Source organism: Labeo rohita, chromosome 16, assembly GCF_022985175.1.
Source record: "Labeo rohita strain BAU-BD-2019 chromosome 16, IGBB_LRoh.1.0, whole genome shotgun sequence".
Classification (NCBI taxonomy): domain Eukaryota; kingdom Metazoa; phylum Chordata; class Actinopteri; order Cypriniformes; family Cyprinidae; genus Labeo; species Labeo rohita.
The window spans coordinates 4,347,617-4,371,715 of record NC_066884.1 but is presented as its reverse complement, the minus strand read 5'-3'; the positions used below and the strand labels follow the sequence as shown (position 1 = coordinate 4,371,715).

The 24,099-nt window shown below is 34.2% G+C and overlaps 2 protein-coding genes across 2 annotated transcripts in view; one reads left to right on the top strand and one right to left on the bottom strand.

Moving 5' to 3' along the window:
• ext1a (exostosin glycosyltransferase 1a) overlaps positions 1–6,552 on the top strand; it is a 64,278-nt gene extending 57,726 nt beyond the window's left edge. Inside the window, exons 7-11 of the mRNA XM_051131325.1 lie at positions 300–395; positions 598–687; positions 2,405–2,565; positions 2,698–2,869; positions 3,338–6,552. Coding sequence (XP_050987282.1) covers positions 300–395; positions 598–687; positions 2,405–2,565; positions 2,698–2,869; positions 3,338–3,523 — 705 coding nt within the window. The 3' untranslated portion in view covers positions 3,524–6,552. The remainder of the gene's footprint in view (positions 1–299; positions 396–597; positions 688–2,404; positions 2,566–2,697; positions 2,870–3,337) is intronic.
• A 9,997-nt stretch (positions 6,553–16,549) lies between these two features.
• On the bottom strand, positions 16,550–23,206 carry LOC127178531 (G-protein-signaling modulator 1). Its single transcript, XM_051131463.1, has 5 exons — positions 22,864–23,206; positions 22,126–22,616; positions 18,881–19,037; positions 18,568–18,807; positions 16,550–16,990 (listed from the first exon to the last, which is right to left on the bottom strand). Exons 2-5 carry the CDS (start codon positions 22,573–22,575, stop codon positions 16,935–16,937), a joined length of 903 nt encoding a protein of 300 aa, XP_050987420.1. The 5' UTR covers positions 22,576–22,616; positions 22,864–23,206; the 3' UTR covers positions 16,550–16,934.
• Between the last annotated feature and the right edge of the window lie 893 nt (positions 23,207–24,099).

The following is a 24,099-nucleotide window of genomic DNA, read 5'->3' as shown; positions in this document are numbered from 1 at the left end:
GAAGACTGCAGTAATGATGCTGAAAATTCTGCCTTGCATCACAGGAGTAAATTACGTTTCAACATACATAAAAAAAAAAAGAAAACAGTTTCTTTATATTGTAGGAGTATTTTGCAATATTACTGTTTTTGTTATATTTTTGATCAAGTAAAAACAGTGTTGATAAGAGAGCCTCAACTTACCAACCCTAAACTTTCTGGCAGTAGTGTATATGATATAAAAATGTACCGAGTAGTAGAAATGACACTGGTACAGCTTGATTCACGGCACCTCATGTTCTCACCACGTGCTTGTGTCAGATCATCGTCTTGTGGAACTGTGACAAGCCTCTCCCTGCGAAGCACCGCTGGCCTGCCACCTCTGTTCCAGTCATCGTAATCGAGGGCGAGAGCAAGGTGAATCTCCACTCTGTGCTTTCAACCGTGCTGTCTTTATATTCCCATCATATCAAATGAAGTGTCTGGTGTTACTCGCCTGCGATGACAAATGATGGATGGTGTATAGATTTGTTGCTGCTGTGGTTTTGCGCTCTGCGTTGAATATTTATCTTACTAAAGTCAGAGATGTTGAGGTTTCACATCTTGATTACATGTTTAGGTGATGAGCAGTCGATTCCTGCCCTATGAAAATATCAAAACTGATGCAGTCTTGAGTCTGGATGAAGACACTGTGCTCTCGACTACAGAGGTGAGCCAACAAATCAATATGGTACTAGGTTGTTGTGAATTTTGTACCAGTATTGTATAAAATAATTGCTCAATTTATTTCAGAAATTCTGTGTACATGTGCTCATTAAAGTTGCACTATGTAACTTTTTGCCCTCTCACAGTTAAAGCATAACACAAGTTATTTGGTAATGATTTGGCTTATGAAAAAATAAGATTATATATGGAAACTTGTTTCTGCTACGGAATTTAAAAATAACAAGGTAATTGTAATTTTTTTTATTTTTTTTTAGTTATCTCACAAGTCTTTTATTTTTTGGAATAGTAAGTTTTTTTTAGAATGTGCATTTCTTACTTTTTACCCAGGATTCTGAGTTTACACGTTACAATTCCGACTTTTTTTCTCCCAGTAATTCTGAGTTTACACCTCACAATTCCAGCTTTTTTTCTTGGAATTCTGAGATTACACCTTGCAAGTCTGACTTCTTTCCTTGGAATTCTGAGATTACACCTCGCAGTTCTGACTTTTTTTCCCCCTGGAATTCTGAGTTTACACCTCACAATTCCAACTTTTTTCCTTGGAATTCTGAGATTACACCTTGCAATTCAGATTTTTTTTCCGCCTAGAATTCTGAGTTTACACCTCACAATTCCAACTTTTTTCCCCTGGAATTTTGAGTTTACACGTCGCAATTCTGACTTTTCCCCCCTGGAATTCTGAGTTTACACCTGACAATTCTGACTTTTTTCCCTGGAATTCTGAGATTACACCTCACAATTCCGACGCCTTTTTCTCTGGAATTCTGAGTTTACACCTCGCAATTCTGACTTTTTCCCCCTGGAATTCTGAGATTACACCTCACAATTCCAACTTTTTTCCCCTGGAATTCTGAGTTTACACGTCGCAATTCTGACTTTTCCCCCCTGGAATTCTGAGATTACACCTCACAATTGTGACTTTTTCCTGGGAATTCTGAGAATACACCTCACAATTCCGACTTCTTTTTCTCTGGAATTCTGAGATTACACCTCACAATTCTGAATTTTGTATTTTTGTTTACACCACAGAATATAAAAAATGAAATGGGTAATTACAAGTTATCTCACAATTCAGACTTTTTTTTTCCTCAGAATTCCGAGTTTGATATCTCACAATTCAGAATCTTTTCTCCTCAGAATTGTGAAATAAAAGTCGTATGTATTTTTTCCTGTGGCATAAACAAGCTTATATGCTCTTGTTGTTTTGACTTGTTGAAATCCATTGTTTTAAAATAACATTTAAAAAAGTTTGGTGACACTGACATTAGACAAAGCAATTGCTATTTATATTGAATATTGATAAAAAACTATTTCCTGACAAACCTATTTATTGGCAAATACACTAAAATTGCGACTGGTTTCGAGATTTGCATTACAATGCAGTGTTATGCAAACTATGCAAAATTTGTTACATTTTAATTTCAAACTAAAAATGTAGCTGAAATTGTATTTTTAGCAATAAATTGGTTTTCAGTCACCCTGCTCTGTAGATACCGATATTAACCTCGTTGGTTGACCACCAACTTGAGTTATACACTTTTTAAGATGGACTATGAATTCAGAGTTAAATATTTCTGAGATCTTGATTGTGTCTAAGCTTTTAGAAGCAGTTTAAATCAATCAACACAATGACAAATTTTAGTTTTTTACGTGTGAATGGTTGCGCAAGTACTAAATATAGGATACTTTTTTTTCCACAGGTGGATTTTGCCTTCACAGTTTGGCAAAGTTTCCCAGAGAGGATCGTTGGATACCCAGCACGGAGCCATTTCTGGGACTCTAACAAGGAGCGTTGGGGCTACACCTCCAAATGGACCAATGACTACTCCATGGTGCTGACTGGAGCTGCTTTCTACCACAGGTAAGATTCCTTCACAATTAGGCACAAAGTCGCTCCTATACTGCTGAAACTGAAATGTTCTGAAGAACTGAGATGTTCCCTAGGCCCAAAGTTTCATAAAAGTGTTTACCAAGCTATATTTTTTTACTCCAGGTATTATAACTACTTGTATACACACTACCTGCCCGGCAGCTTGAAGAGTATGGTTGACCAGCTCTCAAACTGTGAAGACATCCTCATGAACTTCTTGGTGTCTGCTGTCACTAAGATGCCTCCTATCAAGGTCACTCAAAAGAAGCAGTACAAGGAGACGATGATGGGACAGGTACAAAATGCATTAAATCAATGTAATGCAGGCGTTCGCCTCATATGTTCAGCTGTGTGAGCGCTAGTATTTCCTGCAGAGTTAAATCAGGAATTCTGGGGAAGGGTTTAAGACAAATGCGTCAGTGTTTTCCCCTCCCAAAAATAGCTTATAATGACTTGAGGAAATACTTCAGCTTCCTCCAACAGCTTCTGCTATTCTCATATAAGGACAGTGTGTTAATTTGAATGTGTTCGGTGAATAATGTGCAGTAAACTGTAAATCAGTTTCCACTACAAATCACTGTGTTCATGGTTATGATAATAAAATGAAATCATTCCAAGCAGCATAACAGGTTGGTGCAGCCAAAGTAACTGGAAGCAAACGGCACCAGATGTCTCACACAATTAAGTTACAAATGGCTGCATCCACTCTTACGTTAAAAATAAGGTGGATGTAGCAGTTAACTAATTCCCTTTTTCTCCACAGACATCCCGAGCATCACGTTGGGCTGATCCTGACCACTTTGCCCAGCGGCAGACGTGCATGAACAAATTTGCCAGCTGGTTTGGCACCATGCCCCTGGTCCATTCGCAGATGAGACTGGATCCCGTTCTGTTCAAGGACCAGGTATCGATACTGCGCAAAAAGTACAGAGACATCGAGAGACTCTGACGAAGCTGAGCAACCCTTTCCCTCTGAACAGGGATGGGAAATGGCATCCAAATCCCCCCAGAACCCTGAAAAACCAGATCAACAGGGATAAAAACGGGGGCACGGAAACCCTCAGGGAGGGAGCGCATCGAGATTGGGGGAGAGTGTTGTGCTCGTCTGTTAGAGATCGTCACTAACTATAAATATATGAAAGCGAGAGGTTCGATTCGAGACCACGTTGACGTTATGTTTAGCACAACACAAAGACGCGCCAACGTTGGCAGCTTTCTGTCTTCCACACCCCCTCTTGTAATGCTTTGCCAATGACAACGGTGACCATGGCAACTTTGCCAAAGCCGGGCAGCCACACACACATCCACATGCAGTCAGAATATAGACTACCGCACACCGGTTTAACCTCTGGATCAGACCTCTCCATGTTAGACGTGCGATACGCCTGGCTGGAAGAGTCGCCCGCAATCCAGCCGTGCATATTTATTCAGTTCGCCTTCGGCAAGCGTTACGCCCCTCTTGAAGACGCAGGACGACGTCCCGTGGAGAAGTCAAGCGTGCGAAACACTGCGCACAACGTCACAGTGCCTGAGCTTTCAGATGGACCGTATCTGGGAGTCCAAAGGGGTTTTGTATGAATGCAAAAACACCTTGTTCATGCTGCTTTATATTTGGATTCAAATGTAGGTGTTCCACAAATTGGCCCAACATTTTGTTTTTCTTTCTTTCTACACAAGCCTTTTGGTGTGTTTTATCAAACTGACATAATTTTAGTATTTTTTGATGATTTAGACCCAATGCCACAAACATCTCGTTTGTCTGGTTTCTTGCGAGTCTTAATGAGTGTCAAAGGCCACATTCACACTGCAGCTAATTCAGATGTCATGTGACTGCTTCATTTAAAAAATCCAATTTGTTCAATGACAACCGGTTTTACAATTAATATTAATAATAACTAGTTGTTAATGCAGCAATGCCACTTGTCCACTGGCAAACATGGAGGGGCTTAAAACACCAAATCTGTTTACAGTGGTTTAAAATAAAAAAATGTAAAAACAAAATTCTAAATGTTCACACACATTTGAATCTCCACTCAATAATGTTTCTTTCTTTAAAACACCAAACATTCTAAATAGATGTTGCAATCCATTTCTCTTTTGTTGTCAGTCTTGACAAGTCAGCCAGAGTTTATGTGGCTATTTTGTAGGTTTTTCACAAATTGGCCCAAAGTTCATTGTTTTTTCTTTCTTTCTATACAAGCCTTTTGGTGTGTTTTGTCAAACTGACATTATTTTAGTATTTTTTTTATAATTTAGACCCAATGCCACAAACATTTAGTTTGTCTGGTTTTCTTGCGAGTCTTGTGAGTGTACTGCCATATCAAAGGCCATGTTCACACTGCAGCTAATTCAGATGTCACTTCACTTCTGACTGCTTCATCTTGGTCTTAATTTGTTTTTGACACATTTTTACATCCAAAATTTACAATGACAACCACTTTTACAATTCAAATGAATAATAACTATTTGTTAATGCAGTGATGCTACTTATCTAATGACAAACATGACAGGGCTGTATACGACTGTTTGAATTTTTTTTTTACATTTCAGAATGTTCACACCCATTCTAAAATCCACTCACTAATGTTTCTTTCTTTAAAACACCAAATATTCTAAATAGATGTTGCAATCCATTTCTCTTTTGTGGTCAGTCTCGACAAGTCAGCCAGAGTTTATGTGGCTATTATGAAGTTTTTCCACAAATTGGCCCACAGTTCATTGTTTTTTCTTTCTTTCTATACAAGCCTTTTGGTGTAATTTGTCAAACTGACATTTTAGTTTTTTTTTTTTTTAAATATTTAAACCCAATGCCACAAACATTTTGTTTGTATGGTTTTTTTTGTTAGTCTTATGAGTGCAATACCATATCAAAGGCCATGTTCACACTGCAGCTAATTCAGATGTCACTCCACTTCTGACTGCTTCATCTTGGTCTTAATTTGTTTTTGACACATGTTTATATTCAAATTGTTCAATGACAGTTTTGCAATTCATATTAATAACTGGTTGTTCATGCAGTAATGTCACTTGTCTAATGACAAACATGGAGTGGCTTAAAACACCACATCTGTTCATGGTCATTTAAAATTTTACAATTTCAAACGTTCACACCCATTCTGAACTCAACTCACTAATGTTTCTTTCTTTAAAACATCAGACATTCTAAATAGATGTTGCAATCCATTTCTCTTTTGTTATCAGTCTCAACAAGTCAGCCAGAGTTTATGTGGTTATTATGAAGGTTTTAAGTTTATTGTTTTTTTCTTTCTTTCTGTACAGGCCTGTTGGTGCATTTTGTCAAACTGACAATTTTTAGTGTTTTTTTTGTTTGCTTTGTTTTTTGATGATTTCAACACTATGCCACAGACATCTTATTTGTCTGGTTTTCTTGCAAGTCTTATGAGTTTAATGCCATATCAGAGACCATGTTCACACTGTTTTCAAATTCAAAACGTTCACACCCATTCTAAACTCCACTCACTGATGTTTCTTTCTTTAAAACACCTGAGATTCTAAACAGATGTTGCAATCCATTTCTTTTTTGTTGTCAGTCTCGACAAGTCAGCCAGAGGTTATGTGGCTATTATGTAAGTTTTCCACAAATTGGCCCAAAGTTTATTGTTTTTTCTTTCTTTCTGTACAGGCCTCTTGGTGTAATTTGTCAAACTGACGGTTTTTAGTGTTTTTTTTTCTTTTGATGATGATTTCAACCCTATGCTACAGACATTTCGTTTGTCTGGTTTTCTTGCAAGTCTTATGAGTTTAATGCCATATCAGAGGCCACATTCACACTGGAGCTAATTCAGATGTCACTCCACTTCTGACTGCTTCATCTTGGTCTTAATTTGTTTTTGACACATTTTTACATTCAAATTGTTCAATGACAACCCATTTTGCAATTCTTATTAATAACTGGTTGTTAATGCAGCAATGCCACTTGTCTAATGACACCAAATCCATTACAGTGGTTTAACTTTTTTGAACTTTTAAAAAAAAAAATCTAAATGTTCATACCCATTCTAAACTCCACTCATTAATATTTCTTTCTTTAAAACACCTGAGATTCTAAATAGATGTTTCAGTCCATTTCTCTTTTGTTGTCAGTCTTGACAAGTCAGCCAAAAAGGTTATAATGTAGGATTTTCACAAATTGGCCCAAAATTTGTTGTTGTTTTTTTTTAATACAAGCTTTTAGGTGTAATTTGTCAAACTGACATAATTTTAGTATTTTTGGAGGATTTAGACCCAATGACACAAACATCTCAATCTCTGTCTGGTTTTCTTGAGAGTCTTATGAATGTAATGCTTTATTAGAAGCCACGTTCACACTGCAGCTAATTCAGATGTCACTCCACTTCTGACTGCTTCATCTTGGTCCGAATTCGTCTATTTGAAAGTGACAAATACATTTTAGATTTAAAAAAGTTCAAGAGACACTTAAAACAGGTGGTTTACTGAAAATTTAGAATGTTAACACATCTTCGTTCGCCACTATTTCTTTGTTTAAATAGATGTTCCAATCTATCAATTTAAATCTATTTAGATTTTTTATATTTTCTCTAAAAGTTCTATACACTGTTCCATTTCAGAAAAACAGATTCAATAATCCCGATGTTGTTTCAGTGTGTATGTGGCTAGTATGTATTTCTAGGATTACTCGCTCAACGGCTTGAGCTTAAGCACACAGGATATGTAATTCTAAAGAAATATTTAACACTAGTTTTGTGTTTATGCTCGCAAATCAATGAAACGTCTGAAAATGCTTGATTAGGAGAGGACGTCATTCATTCAGAGCTTCAGCTTGAGTTTTGAGAATGTCTTCCATTGATTTTCTGCTAAGAAAGAGCTATTTACTCATTATCACTCCTGTTTTTTCTCAGATCGGGATGGATAGAGCTGGCTGTCCCAGTGGAGACTGATTCAAAAGTACTTTTGTCCAAAATTCATACACTTGGTCTATAGTCAGGGTAGATGCCATATATAATGTTGCGTAAATGAAAACGTTGCTATGAGGGACGGACCTACACTTTGTTCAGTGTATTGTCAATAAAAATACATCTTTGCAAAAAATGACATGATATAGCACCTTAAGACAGTACACCCTACAGTATTGAACCGACTGTTTATAAAATATGGCATCTACACTGACTTAAGGTTTGATGTCCCTACAATTACAAAAAAGTACTATATAGAGTGCTTTTGTAAGAGCATTTTCTCTATTAAAGACATTAGGGGTGAATATTATACATTGATGGTTTGGACCATGTGATGATAGAAATGTGTGAATGGTAGTTATTTTGATTAACCATTAATATTTGCATGGCGATCAAATATTAGGGACTGCTTAATTTTATTTACATGAGAAAGAAACATGGAGTAATATGACAATACAAAACAGAATGTGTCCCAAATCATTTAAAATGAGGAAAAACTTATTTAGTAGTTGCATTAATGTAAAATTGATCTGATGTGCATGAATTGGGCCAAAATTGTGGCAAACATCTCTCCAAGTAATATATCGGTATTATGAGGTTCTAGTCAGATATATCAAGATTCAATCAGGCTTTACTCTCTTTTTTGTCTCAAATGAATGTGCCTTTTCTCAAGACACTTTTGAGTTATTCTGTTAGCCTTCAGCACCACAATCTCCTCTATAGCGCTGATCATATGTGGGCATCTGCTCTCTGTTCTTGTTCACTTCGTTTAGTTTTCTTTGTCAAACACTGGAGTTTTTCTTATGGTTCAGTTCTGACATTCCTGCCTGTTTTGTAGGAAACATCTCGGTCGCTCATTCACTCTGCCTCATGTTTGTACGTGTATTTAGCACACATGAGGATTCATGTATTTCAGTTTTGATTCTTTTAATCCTTGGACCCTGTAAAGACTTTATTTTACATCATTACGAACAATAAAACGAAAGTTGGAATTTTTTGATATAAAAAAAAATGCTTTTATAAAAAAAGAAATAAATGATATTTGATACGTTTGTGTGTTGTTTTCATTGCATCACGTGATATCAAATTGAATCATATAGCGATGTAACGATTCATTCAACTCAACAATATGAGAAAATTCACACTGACGTTCGTTTAACATCTTGAATCACAAACCGACTTGAATCGTCAAATATTTTATCGATTTTTAGTCGACTCGAGGTGCGTTGCATCCTTAGTATCATATTTTTTTTGGTGTGTTGAATCAATTTTAACTATTTTAAAATTCCTAGTGAATTTCCAAATAATTACACAGAATGGGCAAGTAACACTTTGAATTAAACATGAATTGAATTAGAAAGACTGAAATAGTATTTACTTGTAAAATGTACTTCAGTAATCTTCTAAAAATCATTTGTGACCCTGGACCACAAAACCAGTCATAAGTGTACATTTTTCGAAACTGAGCTTTATACATCATCTGAAAGCTGAATAAATTAGCTTTCCATCAATGTGTAGTTTGTTAGGATAGAACAATATTTAGCCGAGATACAACTATTTCAGTATATGGAATCTGAGGGTGCAAAAAAATCAAAATATTGAGAAAATCGCCTTTAAAGTTGTCCAAATTAAGTTCTTTGCAATGCATATTACTAATCAAAAATTAAATTTTGATATATTTACAGTAGGAAATTTACAAAATATCTTCATGGAACATGATCTTTACTTAATTTCCTAATGATTTTTGGCATAAAAGAAAAATCTACAATTTTGACCCATACAATGTATTTTTGGCTATTGCTACAAATAAACCCCAGCGACTTAAGACTGGTTTTGTGGCCCAGGGTCACATTTATGGTGTGTATTAATGGACATTCTGGCTATATGATTCTATCAACATCGTAAAAATGACACCCTTCACATTTAAATCATTGTCAGGCGGCTGTGGTTTGGCCGGGGAGTCAGAGTCTGTCACGGGCTGCGGTAATGAAAGCTCAGTTCTCTTTCAGCCATTCTGGAGGGAATTACAGAGAGCGAAGCGAAAGCTTCTCATTCATAAATCATTGACAGCTCGGGCAAGTGGGACACTCATTGTGCTGGAATCTTCTTCCATGACTGCGTCGCGCTGAATCTCTGGACCGCTTCATCCCCTCAAACACACATTATACTTACTGAATTTAACAACTGGCTCTCTCTCAATTCCTGAGCGTGTTTAAATTGAATTGGTGATGCTCCACAGGATGCTGAAGTGGAATTTAAATATGACGGGAATTTAATAGAGGATTTTATATAGGCTATCAAAATAAATCCATCATTAATAATGTCTTTTTTCTCTGATGTTTACAATTGTTTCTAAGAGCTAAGCTCAGTATTGTCAGTGTTGGGGAGTAATTAGTTACATGTAACGGAATCACGTAATTTAATTACAAAATAAATGTAATTGTAATTAGTTACAGTTACTGAGAAAAGAATATGTAATTAAATTAGTTACTTTTGAAAAATGCCAGTGATTACAAAGGGGGTTACATCTGAATTTTTTCACGCACCCACCCCCACTTACAGATTTAATTGACTTCTTTCATAAATTGCATTGACTGCTCTAAAATGAGACACCAATGTTTCAGGAGTTTTGGACACATGCTTATTCGATAACTGTTTTATTTCCTATTTGGGTGTGTGCATAATCTTTATTTTTTAAGATTGTTTTTTCCAAGGCATTGTTAGATACTAGTGTTTTCTGTCATAACTATGCAAACATTTGATTTCAAACCCAGTATCATAGCTATTAAACTATTTCTTGTTATGATGTTATTTATGTTATGACATATAACGCAACTGTGCTCACGGTGACCGGAGTTCGATTCCCGTCTCGAGGTCCTTTGCCGATCCCACTCCCCTCTCTCCTCCCAGCTCTTTCCTGTCATCTCTCTACTGTCCTATCACAATAAAAGGCATAAAAAGCCCAAAAATATAAGTAAAAAAAAAAGTGAATTTGTGGTGGCTGTGCTTTAAATTAAATTATTACACAGCTCAGGCTCTTTTGGGGCAACTTAAGTCAGTGCTATATGCTTGATACTTTTTTTCTTGGCGGAAGCTTTGCGTTTGGTTAGCTAATAAAATATTGAAGCTTAATTCAATATTATGTGTACAGTTTCTTAATTCTGTCATCCTGGTATCGTGGACTTGCTCTATTTTTGCTGCCATTTTTTGTACATTGTAATGGATTATAAGATAACTAACAAACTAGTACTACTACTTAATTATTTATGTGGTAAAATGTTGTGTAAGAAAACTGGTATGACTGCACCGTATCCCTAAAATGTCTAGTTTGAACTTGCCGTTTGCTAGCAACTGATTTCTTCATGAAAGCTTTGCGTTCAAATATTTCAACTCAGATCAGTGTTTCATGTCTAAGTATAAAACATCTAAATAATCTATCAAGCAGCTATGTAATAAGTTTGATAATGTACATTCAGCCAGTTGTTACCGCAAAATAAAGATGTATGTTACTTATTATAATCTTAATTCAAGTGATAAAGGATTGTGAAAGTCTGACAGTAATCAGTGTTGAGTGCTACTGTAAGGTTAACTCTGCCTGGTTTAAATGTTTCAAAATGATTAACAGTTGAAAATATTAGAAATGTAGAAAAGTAATCAAAAAGTGTTTAAAAGTAATAATTACATTACTTTAATAAAGTAATTGAAAAGTTACACTACTTATTACATTTTAAATCAAGTAACTTGTAATCTGTAACCTGTTACATTTCCAAAGTAACCTTCCCAACACTGAGTACTGTCAAAACAATATGTGACCCTGGACCACAAAATCAGTCTTAAGTCGCTGGGGTTTATTTGTAGCAATGGCCAAAATTACATTGTATGGGTCAAAATTATAGATTTTTCTTTTATGCCAAAAATCATTAGGAAATTAAGTAAAGATCATGTTTCATGAAGATATTTTGTAAAATTCTTACTGTAAATATATCAAAACTTGATTTTTGATTAGTAATACGCATTAGTAAGAGCTTCATTTGGAAACTTTAAAGGTGATTTTCTCAATATTTTGATTTTTTTGCACCCTCAGATTCCAGATATTCAAATAGTTGTATTTCGGCCAAATATTGTCTTATCCTAAGCTTGTTTGTTCAGCTTTCAGATGATGTATAAAGCTCAATTTTCAAAAATTGACCCTTATGACTGATTTTGTGGTCCAGGGTCACATATTACAGCACAGCACAAAATGTCAAACACATTTCTTTAGGATTTTTTAAAAAAGTAAATAAATATAGGCAGAATTTTGGCTGAATTAGAGTAATAAAATGCTCATTAAATATAATGCGTTTAAATTATATACATGTTTCTGTCCAACTTATTCTTCAATGTAAAAGTGAGCTTATGGCTGAGACTTCCGCTATAGAAAAACAATGTGCATTAAACAGTAAAACTGTTACCACTACAAAGCAGTGTGTTCATAATTAAGATAATAAATCAAAATAAAATAAGACACACCAATTTGCAATATCAAGGAGCAAAACTAGCTGTTTTGCACAGCTAAAAATAGCTGGACGCGGATAAGCCCGGAAATCAGACCCATAAAATGTAAACATTTTATGGTCCACCAGTAAGATGGATTGATGAAATTATTTTTACTACATTATTTAACTACATTAACATGAACTATCAACGAGAAATACTTCTAAAGCATATATTGGTCCTTAATGTTAATATCAACATTTACTAGCGTAATACATTTGTACAACAGTTTTTTTTTTTTTTTATTAACTTAACATTAACGTTAACAGGTCAATAAATATTGTAAGAAAATAGGTATTGCTCATTGTTAGTTAATGTTGATTATGAGAACTTATTGTAAAGTTTTACCAATTATTTAAATTGTCTAATAATTTTGGAAATGGCCTATCTTGTGTTAATGTTTTAGATTTTTATAATGTTTTATATTTATATTTTAATGGAATTTAGGGTGAACTATTTATTACGTAGAATGAAAGATAATAAATTAAATACAAAATTTCGGATATTATTAATATCATCTGTAAATAGGCCATTAAAATTGTATTAACAATTATACGCAGTTATATAATTATATGTCAGCCATCTCCAATGTTGCCAAGTCTTCGGTTTCCCGTGGAATTGGGCTACTTTAACACTGCGGTAAAACTGTTGCCCCGCCAAAAAGTGTGTATTTTACCCCCCGGAATGTGATTTTTAATGGGGGACCCCCCTTCAAACGGGGGATAGATTAGGGCTAGTTCTGAGTAGCAGTTGGGCGAGTTTTGTTGTGAAAACCTGGCAACCGTGGATTTTAAAGTCATTCTCACATGGCCTGCTTATACTGCAGTCAGAGTAAAGCACGAGGATTCATGCTGACTCAAATCTGTGGTAAATCAGCAGCTGTGTTCACATAAATCTGCCTGTGATCAGTAAAGAAACATGTAAATAAGCAGTTGGAGCTTTAATTTCTGCAGATTTACTATGTGGTTTTGACACAGAGCCCCGACAATAACCTGAACCGCGGCCATCGTCAGCCAGACTGAGGATTTCATGAAAAACAGCCGTTAATGATAGGACATATAATTAAATCGTCATCTTACAAAAAAGACAGAAAATTACATAATCTACATATAGAATTTATTATTAATATGTGATCAGTACTCTTGGTTTTATTGTGAATGTTGTATGCTAAAGTCTGATGGTGCCGATTTCTGGCTGCTCTTGTGTTTATGCGAAAACTAATGACATTGTTTAGAAGAAACCATATTGAGTCCATGTTTCCTCATCTTGCACAAATACGGCAATAAATCATAATCACGTTTGGTTCAGGAAACACAGCTGCCGCTGACAGGCTCTGTCAGAAAGCGTGCTCGCGTTCAGGGCCGGCTAATCTTCCTGCAACAGATTTTTTTTAATTTGAAGCAACATGAAGCAGCTGTAAGAGTCTGACAAAGCCTCCTCGACCGTGAGCACAACCCGCATGGTTATTTTTGGTTTCAAAAGATACGCTCAGATGAATCGGACTGATGCGGGGGTTTAGATGAGGCCAGAGCGAGTCCATTTGTCCAGAACAAGAGAAGATAAAACTGTAATCTGATTACTGTCTGATACAGGAAATGATCTGAGATGAATGACTGGACTTTCACAATTCTGACCTCAAATGATCTGGATTTAACATTTTTATTTTTTTACCTTTTGCAGTGCAGATTTAACAAATAAATACATTTTAATTTATTTTTATATAATATATAAAATAATAAAAAAATTATAAATATTGTATCATTGTTAATTATTAATTATTTATAATTTATTTCGATTTGTTTACATATACACATTAAAGGACACGTCAAATTCATTTTCATGTTTGCGACAATTTATATTTGCGTATATCTGTTGATTTATATATGTATCTTTGCTAATTAATTTATAGTTTGTAATTGTTAATATAATATTTGTAATATAATATTTTGAATTTAGTTAAATTCACACATTTTATTCATTTTTACACATTTTATTATATATTTATTTAAACTAATTTATCTAAAATAAATAATAAAATAATATATAGTTTAAATATTAATTACATAATATTTTTATGTTATATTTATTTTTTACTAAATATATTTATTAAGTAGCATGTTTCTGAAGTGTTTTTATGTGTATGTATATCTTTGACAATTAATTTAATTTATGTGTATACATATATTCATATTTTCATTAAAACATTATTTTTCATGCAAATTCATTAGGTGTGAATAAGTGTTTGCCAGGAAGGTGTGAAATCATCCTGCACTGATCAGCATGCAGCATGAATGCTTAATAAAGCATTATTAAAGAGCTACATACATTTCCCACAAATATTGTTGTGCTCGATTAGTCTTGTTTCAGAGCGGTAATACATGCTCTCGAAAAGAAAATGCAGAGCCAGTGACATTTCAAAAGGATAAATAAAACTCTGCATGCTAAAACAGAAAACTAATTCTGATTCATTTGTAACACTCTATTGACTCTCTCTACAGCCCAGCGTCATGCAGAGAATCCCAAGCTGAGCGGGTCGTCATAAATCCAGAGCCCTGCGGGACGCAGCAGAGGTCACAGGTGAGTGGAGAGGTCAAAGAGGGTGAAGGAGGCGAGCTCAGGCCTGACACTCTTATATTTACTGCAGGATTTTTGGCACAAACGCTGACTGTGGCTCATAAAGAATGGCTGTTTGTCTCTTTTAGTGACTGAATTCAATCAGAGGTTTCAGAGCGATATAAATCACTGGTGTTCAGCATTCAGTGGAGGAAATGATCAAAAACCTGAAATATCCAATACCTTTTGATATATATATATTTTTTTTCAGTAATTTACTTATATTTATTTACAATCCACATTAAAGGAAATATATTCTCATTAATATATTATTTTACTAAAAAAAATTAATCAAGAATTCTTTAATGAATTTTAAAATAATTGTAATCTGTGCGTGTATGTATGTGTGTGTGTGTAAATATATATATATATATACAAATGCAAACACCAAAATTCATTTATAATTCATATTATTATTTTACATCCATATAATGTGTTTTTGAATAAATAAGTATTTTAAATAAATTATATTTTGATATAAATTAATTTATTATTTTATTTGGTACTGAATAAAAATTATTCAGTAATTTATTTATTTTTTTTACACTATGCGTGTGTGTGAATAAATGAATACATGAATATAATTTAATTTATTTATTATATTTTATAATATAATTTATTGTTTATTTAAAAATTACTCAATAATTAATGTAATAATTATTCAGTCTTTTTTTATTTATTTGCAATCCACATTATAGGACGCATATTCTTATTAATAAATAAAATTATAATATTGTTTTACTTATAATAATATTATATATATTATAAATAAGTATAATATTTTATATATTATTAAAATATAATATTTTTAAATAATATTACTTTACTAAGCAAATTCATGAAGAATGCTGTAATTAGTGTGTGTTTATGTGTGTGTGTGTGTGAGCATATAATACTGAAAATTCTCATATCAACAACCATCAAAAACAACACATTAAATTTTTGCGAAAATGTTGCATGTTTTTGTGTTTCTGGCCAAACTTAACTTATTGAAGGCATTACGTCGGAAGCTGTGCATACTGATGTGCCACCGTTTTTAGCATGCAAACATTTTCTGCCTCATGATCTTGTAATTGAGCACAAATTGCTATTAATGCGCAGGCAGTGCCATGTTCACAAACCTGATCACCGCAGGGGAAGCTCAGGCATGAGAAATGCTAATCACTAATGTTAACAGTATAGCTGGTGATTTGTGAACAACACCTGACAAGCATCGCTCTCTGGAAGAAAACATGACAGCGTTTGTCCCTCAATGAAGCGCCTCATTAAGCCGCAGTCCAATGAGAACGAACATCATGTGTGACCTTCAGCTTGTGTTGAATCCTCACGCTTTAGTTTGAAGTCAAAGTCGCGTGTCCCTGTGGAAAGAGACTGTGCTCTCATTAGCCTTCATGTCTGCTCACCTCCATCACCAATCAACAGCGAATTTAATGAGATCCGACTCACATAGGAGGCCTTCACCTTTCCTTGTGTCGCTCATAACTCTTTTTTTGTCTTTCAACACTATATGTATTGATTTTATGTTCTGAAACCTTACAAACTTCTTTTTTCTGCAGTGTTTTGTTTGAAAAATGTGCTTTCTTAAATGTCGTTCTTTAAAATAATGCCATTTGTTATCCTATTTTATTATCTAATGCAATAACCTTTATTATTACTATCCACTATCCAGCCACTTAAATAATACCTATAAAAAAAAATAAAAATTAAAATGTATTATAATTTTTTTGCAGTAAGTGGATCCTTTGTCCAAATCAAGTATGATGAAAATGATTAGTCTCTGTCACCATCTAGTGGGAAAATGTGGGATGTACTTCTTAGTTAAATCTTACTACAACATTACAAATGTTTCAAAGGTGCTCTTAAGTTTACATACCTGTTCATAACAACAGTAAACATTATAATTTACATTTAAAACATTTATTTCCGTACAACAGCATGTACACAGTAGAGGCAGAGATCCTTCAAATGACTTTATCCTTAAATGCAAGAAATATTCTGTGACTCTCCCATTCATAATCGAGCTATGAATTCAAGCGCAGTAAGTGTAGCAATGTTGAAAAGTAGTGCAAGTATTTTTATATTTGTAGTCAGATCTCTAAAGTTATTTGAACAGGAAAGAGTCTGACATGATAACCTCACACTGTAACAGGCCCAGGAAAGCAGGAACCTCCTGTTTGATTCTCAGCTCATCATAGCATCTTTTAATAAACAGGCTTGAGCTCCGTTCTCTGTTCATCCATTCTACCGCCCTGGACCTTCAGCAACAATGAAAAGAAATCTTCATCGTCCATCGGTCCTGGAGCGGCACTGCGCTGCTCCTCCAGCCGCCCCTGGGCCTGGCAAAATAAAAATAAATACATTATTATTATAATTAATAATTGTTATTATTATTATTACTATTATTTATTTATTTATTTATTCATTCATTCATTCATTCATTCATTCATTCATTCATTCATTCATTTATTTATTTATTTATTTATTTATTTATTTATTTTTGTTGTTGTTGTTGTTAAACATTAGCCTTTACCAATTTGACATTACTGTCCAGAATTTATGATAATTTTATGATTTTGTGATTAAAAATAAAATGTATTATTATTATTATGGAAAGGTTAATACAGTAAAAATAATTTTAGAAATCAAAAACATTAACCAATGTGATATTACTGACCTTAAATTATGATTTTAATAATAATAATAATTATTATTATTATTATTATTATTAGTTTTATTATTATTATTATTATTATTACTATTATTGTTATTAAAAAGGTAATACAATAATAATATTTTTAGAAATAAAAACTAGCCTTTGCCAATTTGACATTACTGACCATAAAAGACTAGTCATAAACATTTTGATATTAATAATAATAATTTTAATATAATTATTATACTTAAAATAATGATGATGATGATTATGATAAAAATAATAATAATAATAATATAATATTTTTAATATAATTATAATTATTTTAGAAATCAAAAACATTAGCCTTTCCCAATTTGACATTACTGACCAGACTTTATTATATTGATTATAAACGTTTTGTAATAAAAATAATAATAATAATAATAATAATAATAATAATATTTTTGTATTTTTATATATAATGTTATAATAAATAATATTTTTAAAAAATACAATAAATTATTATTATTATTAGTAGTAGTAGTAGTATATTATATTGACTATAAACATTTTGTTTTTATATATATATATATATATATATATATATATATATTTTTTTTTTTTAACATTACAATAAATTATTATAATTATAATTATTATTGTTATTGTGGTCGTTGTTATGAAAAAGTTAATACAATAATAATAATTTTAGAAATTAAAAAACATTAGCCTTTGGAGAATTTGACATTACTGACCAAAAATTGTGGTATTAATCATAACATTTTGCAATTTAATAATACTAATAATAATTGCTATTATATTGTTGTTGTTATTATTATTATTATTATTATTTCACAAACTAAAAATATTTTAAATGTAAAAAAACTTTACTGATTTGACATTAATGACCAGAAATTCTAAGATTAATTATGATCTTTTTGTACCAACAAGAGTTTTTATTGGCAAGAAAGTTATTAATTCTTTAATAAATAAATAAAAGTTTTTTTCTAAAATCATGTTTACTATTTTTTTTTTTTTCGCACAGTTTAACTGTGCCTTTTTACACATGGGAATATACATCTGCATGTGAAATATTTTTGGAGGCCCTTGGCATCAACAAGTTTGAGAACTCCTCTGTTAAGTGAAGTTACCAATAAGAAAAGAAAATGTTTCTGACATAATTCAAATACAAAAAATACAAAAACAAACATGCCAGTTACAGACTAGGTCAAATGTGTCTGTTCCAGTAGCGATAAACAACATCTCAGCATCACTCACTTGTGAATTGACGATCATGTTGTATAAGTCCTCTTTGGGCGTTTGCGTGGGAACGGTTCGGGTGACCTCTGGGATCTTCCAGCTGCTCTTCCTCTGCTTGGGCTTGGGCAGCGGAGGTGGGGGGGGCAGAGGGAACGTCCTGGAGTTCTGCTCGCTGGTCATCCAGTCGACGACCCTGAGAAGTCGCCAACAAATCGAAGAACTCCTCCTTCTGCAGGGATGTCATGGAGGAGAACACCACTGTTTGGAAAGACACAGTGTGTATTATTTTCTATAACTATGATGATGAAATGCGTTCAGTTTGTTTCTTCACCTCTCTGGCTTTGGCGAGGTGTGCTGGGCTCTGAGTAACATCTCCTGCGGTGCTCCAGACGGAACGAGCAGCGCTGGTCGTTGAGTCGCCGGCCTTCTTGCAACGCGAACAACAGCTCGCACAAAGCGTCTGGGAAATCTGGAGATGTCCTGTGAACCTGAGCACATCACAAACAAATCATCACCATATCAAATCCTTCAAGAACCTCATACAGGTCTGTTGTCAAAAGAGTCCTTTCAGAAGTGTCTAAGCTTAATTTCCAAAAGTCAGATTGCTTAGAAAAGTGCTAGTATCTCCTCAACACAATCCATTAAGTTTCTGATGGATAAAATAAAGGGTGTTTCTTGATGAATATACTTTTTAGGGGTTCAAGTTCATAGTAATTGTTAGAATGACCAAGGATCAGCGATCTCCATGCAAAACTGATTGTGCAGACCAAACCGTAAGTCATAGAGATTTGAAACTTGGAGAGATGGTAGTACTCACTACGCCTACAAAGTGACCAAGTCTTGCCCCAATCAGCCTGACGGGGGCGCTACAGTGATCAAAAGTACGAAATCGATCATAACCCCTAAACGGTCACTCGCAGGCCCAAGTGTCTTATGTCATCAAAATCCTTGGTTCACGCTAAAAAAATTTCAGGTATTTTCGATTTTTTTTTAAAAATCTACTTTTGCAAACTAGTCCTAGGTTTTTCGGCCGATCGGAACCAAGCCAGTGTATAAAGATTCTCTGGAGAGTGAATATCAATAATTGTCAACTCAGCGTCGCAAAGGGGGACACCAAAACATTCGAAAGGGGTAGGACCACTTTTAGTAAAATGTCTATGACTTGACAAACTCTTATGTAAGAGCTCAATCTGAGGTCACAGGACAAAAACCACGTAGCTTGGCCATTTGGTGGTGCTATAAGAGGGAAAAAACTAAAAATGGCTATACCTACGCAACCAAGCGCTGTGCATGGTCTTGGTCCAAAGTGCAACAAGTGTCTGTAAGGACATTTGTGTATCTAAAAAAAACATGGCCGCCATTGGGTGATGGATTTTGAGCACCTATTAGACAAGGTTAACGGAGACTGATCGGAATGAAAATTGGTGGGCCTGTTTGACTCACAGCCCCAAAGATCTGTGAGAAATTTGAAAGAAATCAGCCACTGGGGGAGATATCGCATTTTTCGAGTGCGTAACCAATTGTACATTGCACAGTTGTTGTTTTTTTTTACACATACACACAATATTTATATCATATCATAAAACTCCTCATTCTGTACAGCTCTGCCTCCATAACCACTGCTGTCAATCAAGTCGTTTGTTAAATGATTGAGAAGATGTCAAACACCTACTTTTGCGAACTAGTCCTAGGTTTTTCTCTCAATATGAAAAAAATAACTACAGTACAATTCTCTGGACTCACTAGGTCAATAATTATCAAAAACATTTTCTTTTTGGGAAGCTATAACGGGGTCGTTTAGAAGAGAAGGCATGTCCAAATTTACCCAAAGGAAAACTCAAAACATGTTTCTATGGTAAATTATCTGGATTTGCCAAAAATGCTCTTTTAAATCATTGATATAGATGGTTACAGGCTTGCTAAATAATGTCTTTAAATGCCTTAAAGCACTTGAACCCCCCGTAATCGCTGCTTGCAGCTATATTTCACTTTTAAATATATCAGATTGCAGAACCTGTGTACACTTTATGTTGTTTAAATTCTTAATTAATAATGGGATGTGTTAGTTTGCAAATTTCAGAACTACACTTTTGTATTTTTGAAAATTCCTTTTAAAAGATCTTTGAAATTGTCCAAATCCTTGGATTTTTTTTTTTTTGATAGTAAGTGTCACTGTGTGAAGCTTTTTAAATAATATTAGTCCACGCTTGTTAGCTTTGAGGCCCATTTACAGTCCTGGTCAAACGTTTGGAGTTAGGAAGATTTTTTAAAAAGATTTCAACACTCTTATTCACCAAGGATATATTAAATTGGTCAGGACAGGAAAGACATTTCCAATGGTCCTTAAAAAGGATTAATTTAGTTGTATCAGATTTAAGGCTGGTACAGGAAATTATGACTTCAAGAGATCTTAAATTTGGCGACGGAAAGACAAGACTAGCGACATGGCTTAATGTAATAATTAAACTTCAAAAAGCTATGATTTTACATAAATATGAGAGCTGTATGTTTCAAAGTCAGCTGCTGTGCTTATGTACAATCGTTACTGGTATATTTCTGCCGTTTCCAAAGTGCCACCTGCTGGCAGAGAATGAATTTGCATTTTCATTAAGCCCGTCTGCTGTTTTTGTTCAGACTAGTATGAAAATCGACCCATATTTTTACACAGTAAACACACAGCATTGTAAATGTGAACTGGTGGATTGACAAGAAGCTAATGCTTATAAAAATCTAAACAATTTGGTTGTTTAATTAATATGATGACTGATTGATAATAATTCTTTACATTAATATAATCATTTATACTTTTGACGCATCCATTTTCTCAAAAATAGTTTAGAAAGTCTGAAGTATGAAGTTCATCATTTTATAAAACATTTTTTTGTGAAAACCAGAATCTGAATTGCAAATCATACTGTTTTACAGTCATTTTACAGCTTAATATGTTACCATAGACAGTGCATATGACATTAATTTTACTTGTGCAGGTCTTAAAAAGTCTTAAATCTGATCTTAAAAATTCTGCAGGTGCCCTAATTAATTTCCAGCAAATGCCGTTCTTTTGAACTTTCTATTCATCAAAGAATCCTGAAAAATAAAATACATTATAGTTTCCACAAAAATATGAAGCAGTGTTTTCGACACTTCAATAATCAGAAATGTTTCTTGAGCAGCAAATCAGATTTTTAAAGGATCATACGACACTCAAGAAAACAGCTCTTTTACACTAAAACAATATTTCACAATTTTACTGTTTTTACAGTATTTTTGATCAAATGAATGCAGCCTTGCTGACCACATGAGAGACTTTTTAAAAACATTAAAAAATCGTACCAACCCCAAACTTTTTAAAAGTAGTGTCTAATATTTCAAATAATAAAATAATAAAACGTCTAATTTCTAGAACTAAAATATCCTAACGGCTATTGGCCTAAACCTAAAAAAGCACTTCAAAGGTCCCGCCCACTTAGGAAATACATCAACACAGGAAGGAAACCTACACTTGTCAAGCCATTTCATGGTGTCTTCTCAATGCAATTAGATTCTATGAAATTGAACGTAATTATTAAATGTTACCGTTAACTTTGCATCATCAGGGCTCAGTCTGTCTTTAGGCCGCAGTTTTACTTCTCCTTGCGCGCTTGGTTTGTCTTGAGTCTTTGCTTGTGGCATCTTCTCCGGTCCGGCAGCCGTCCCATCTGACGATCCCTTGTCCGTTTTCGTGTGATCTTCCACCTTCTCTTCTTGCTGATGTTCTAGAGTTGCATTCGTCTCCTCGTTCATTTCTGCTTGTATTGCTTCGCTCTCACCTTTTCCTATTTGGACATTGTTGTGATCATGTGAACTTCCCTCTGTGGGTTCTGTAATGTCATCGTTTGTGTTTTCATCAGCCGTCCTAACTCTTAGCACGGTCCTTCCTCTGCTGCTGTTTATCACATCCAAGGGTTCATCCCCCTCTTCGAGAATGAGAAGAGGCTCCAACTGCTTGTCCACCGAGGTTTCAACTTTGACCTCAGAGCAGTTCATTGTAGCTTCTGCTGAGCTCCCGTGAAAGAAAATGAGAGAGCCTACAAAAAGTATGAAGTTAGAGAACACTCATTTCCATATATTAAACAAGTTGAGACATTGAGAGACACTGAAGAGTCGTGCATGTCTAACATTTATAATGCCACCTTTTTAAAGCATAGTCTGTATTAGAATGTGAAATATGACAACTAATCTATCTTAGCTAAAACATTATCAATGCACAACACAGTACTGTACTTATTTCAACTCCGCGTTAGATGGTGGGTGACATTTTACGGCCCTGCTTACCTTCTCAACCTTTGACGAGTTTAAATGAGGTCCTCTCAGCGGAATGTCAAGTAAAGCCCACATGCATCTCACCTCCGTGTACGAACATGCATTAACTCCCACATATCTTGGCTAATCTTTACGTGTGTTTCTCACAAACGAATCTGAAAAGAGCTAAAAGCTGACACGATGCATCGACAACTTCACTGCTTCACAGCCTGCTTGCTCTGTCTCTTCCTGTTCCTCTCTTATGGCCGTGATCCACCCCTATTTATTTGGCCCACTTCAGTTCAACTAGTGGCATAGCCTGACGTATAGAAATGCACTAGAGAAGTGCATGATGCAGTCCGCTCTGTTTAAACCCACTTTTGTTCAAACACAAAGCTAATTTATAATCATACGTATGGGAAATGTGTGCTGACGCTCAACAGCTATGAAAGTCTTGCATGTTGAAACTGGCGGCCTGTTTGTTTAACACAGTCTGTGGTTTTGCAGATTTCCTGTTGACTACCAGCAAAACGAGAAGTTAGACTTGGTGATATAGAGTAAGACTTGAGCACAGAGGAGAAACCGATCGAGCGTCTTGCATTTACAATAAGATTATCGACATTCACGTCCCATTTGGCACCAAAAAAACATGTTCTGTTGATTACAGTTCAAACCTAAAGCCTTCAGGCTGTGACATGATGATGACATGTAAACTATGCACTTGCAGAAAGGAATCTTGTATATGTTGAGCAACTCAGTGCATGCAAGAATATCACATTTCATAATTTAGTAAAACTTTGTTTTGATACTAGAGTGAATCTCATGAAAATGGTCAAGAACGTGCTTGGTTCACATTTTGTCCTTAAAACAAACAAATAAATAAATGAGTGAACAAACAAACAATAAATAAGTAATGTTTACATTTAAAAAAAAAAAATACTAAGTGCATTTCTATCCTAAATCATTCTGGAATTCTTTAAGTTTTTAATTTCACCTATATATAATCGCTGTAATATGATGTTTTGTTTGATTTTAAATCAGTATAAATTGAAGCCTAACTGGATTTACATTTCCTTTAAATTAACTTTTTTTTCCTTTTGATTTTAGGATGAAATGCAAACTGAAAACGTTCCTGACAGGTTTGTGAGGTTTATTCACAAAAACCTTTATGAACTTTAGCATATTTGTGTGTTTGCATTTAATAAACATTTAATGGACTTGACTGGATACTGTTACATTTAATTTCACCACTATGTGTTTTCATGCTGT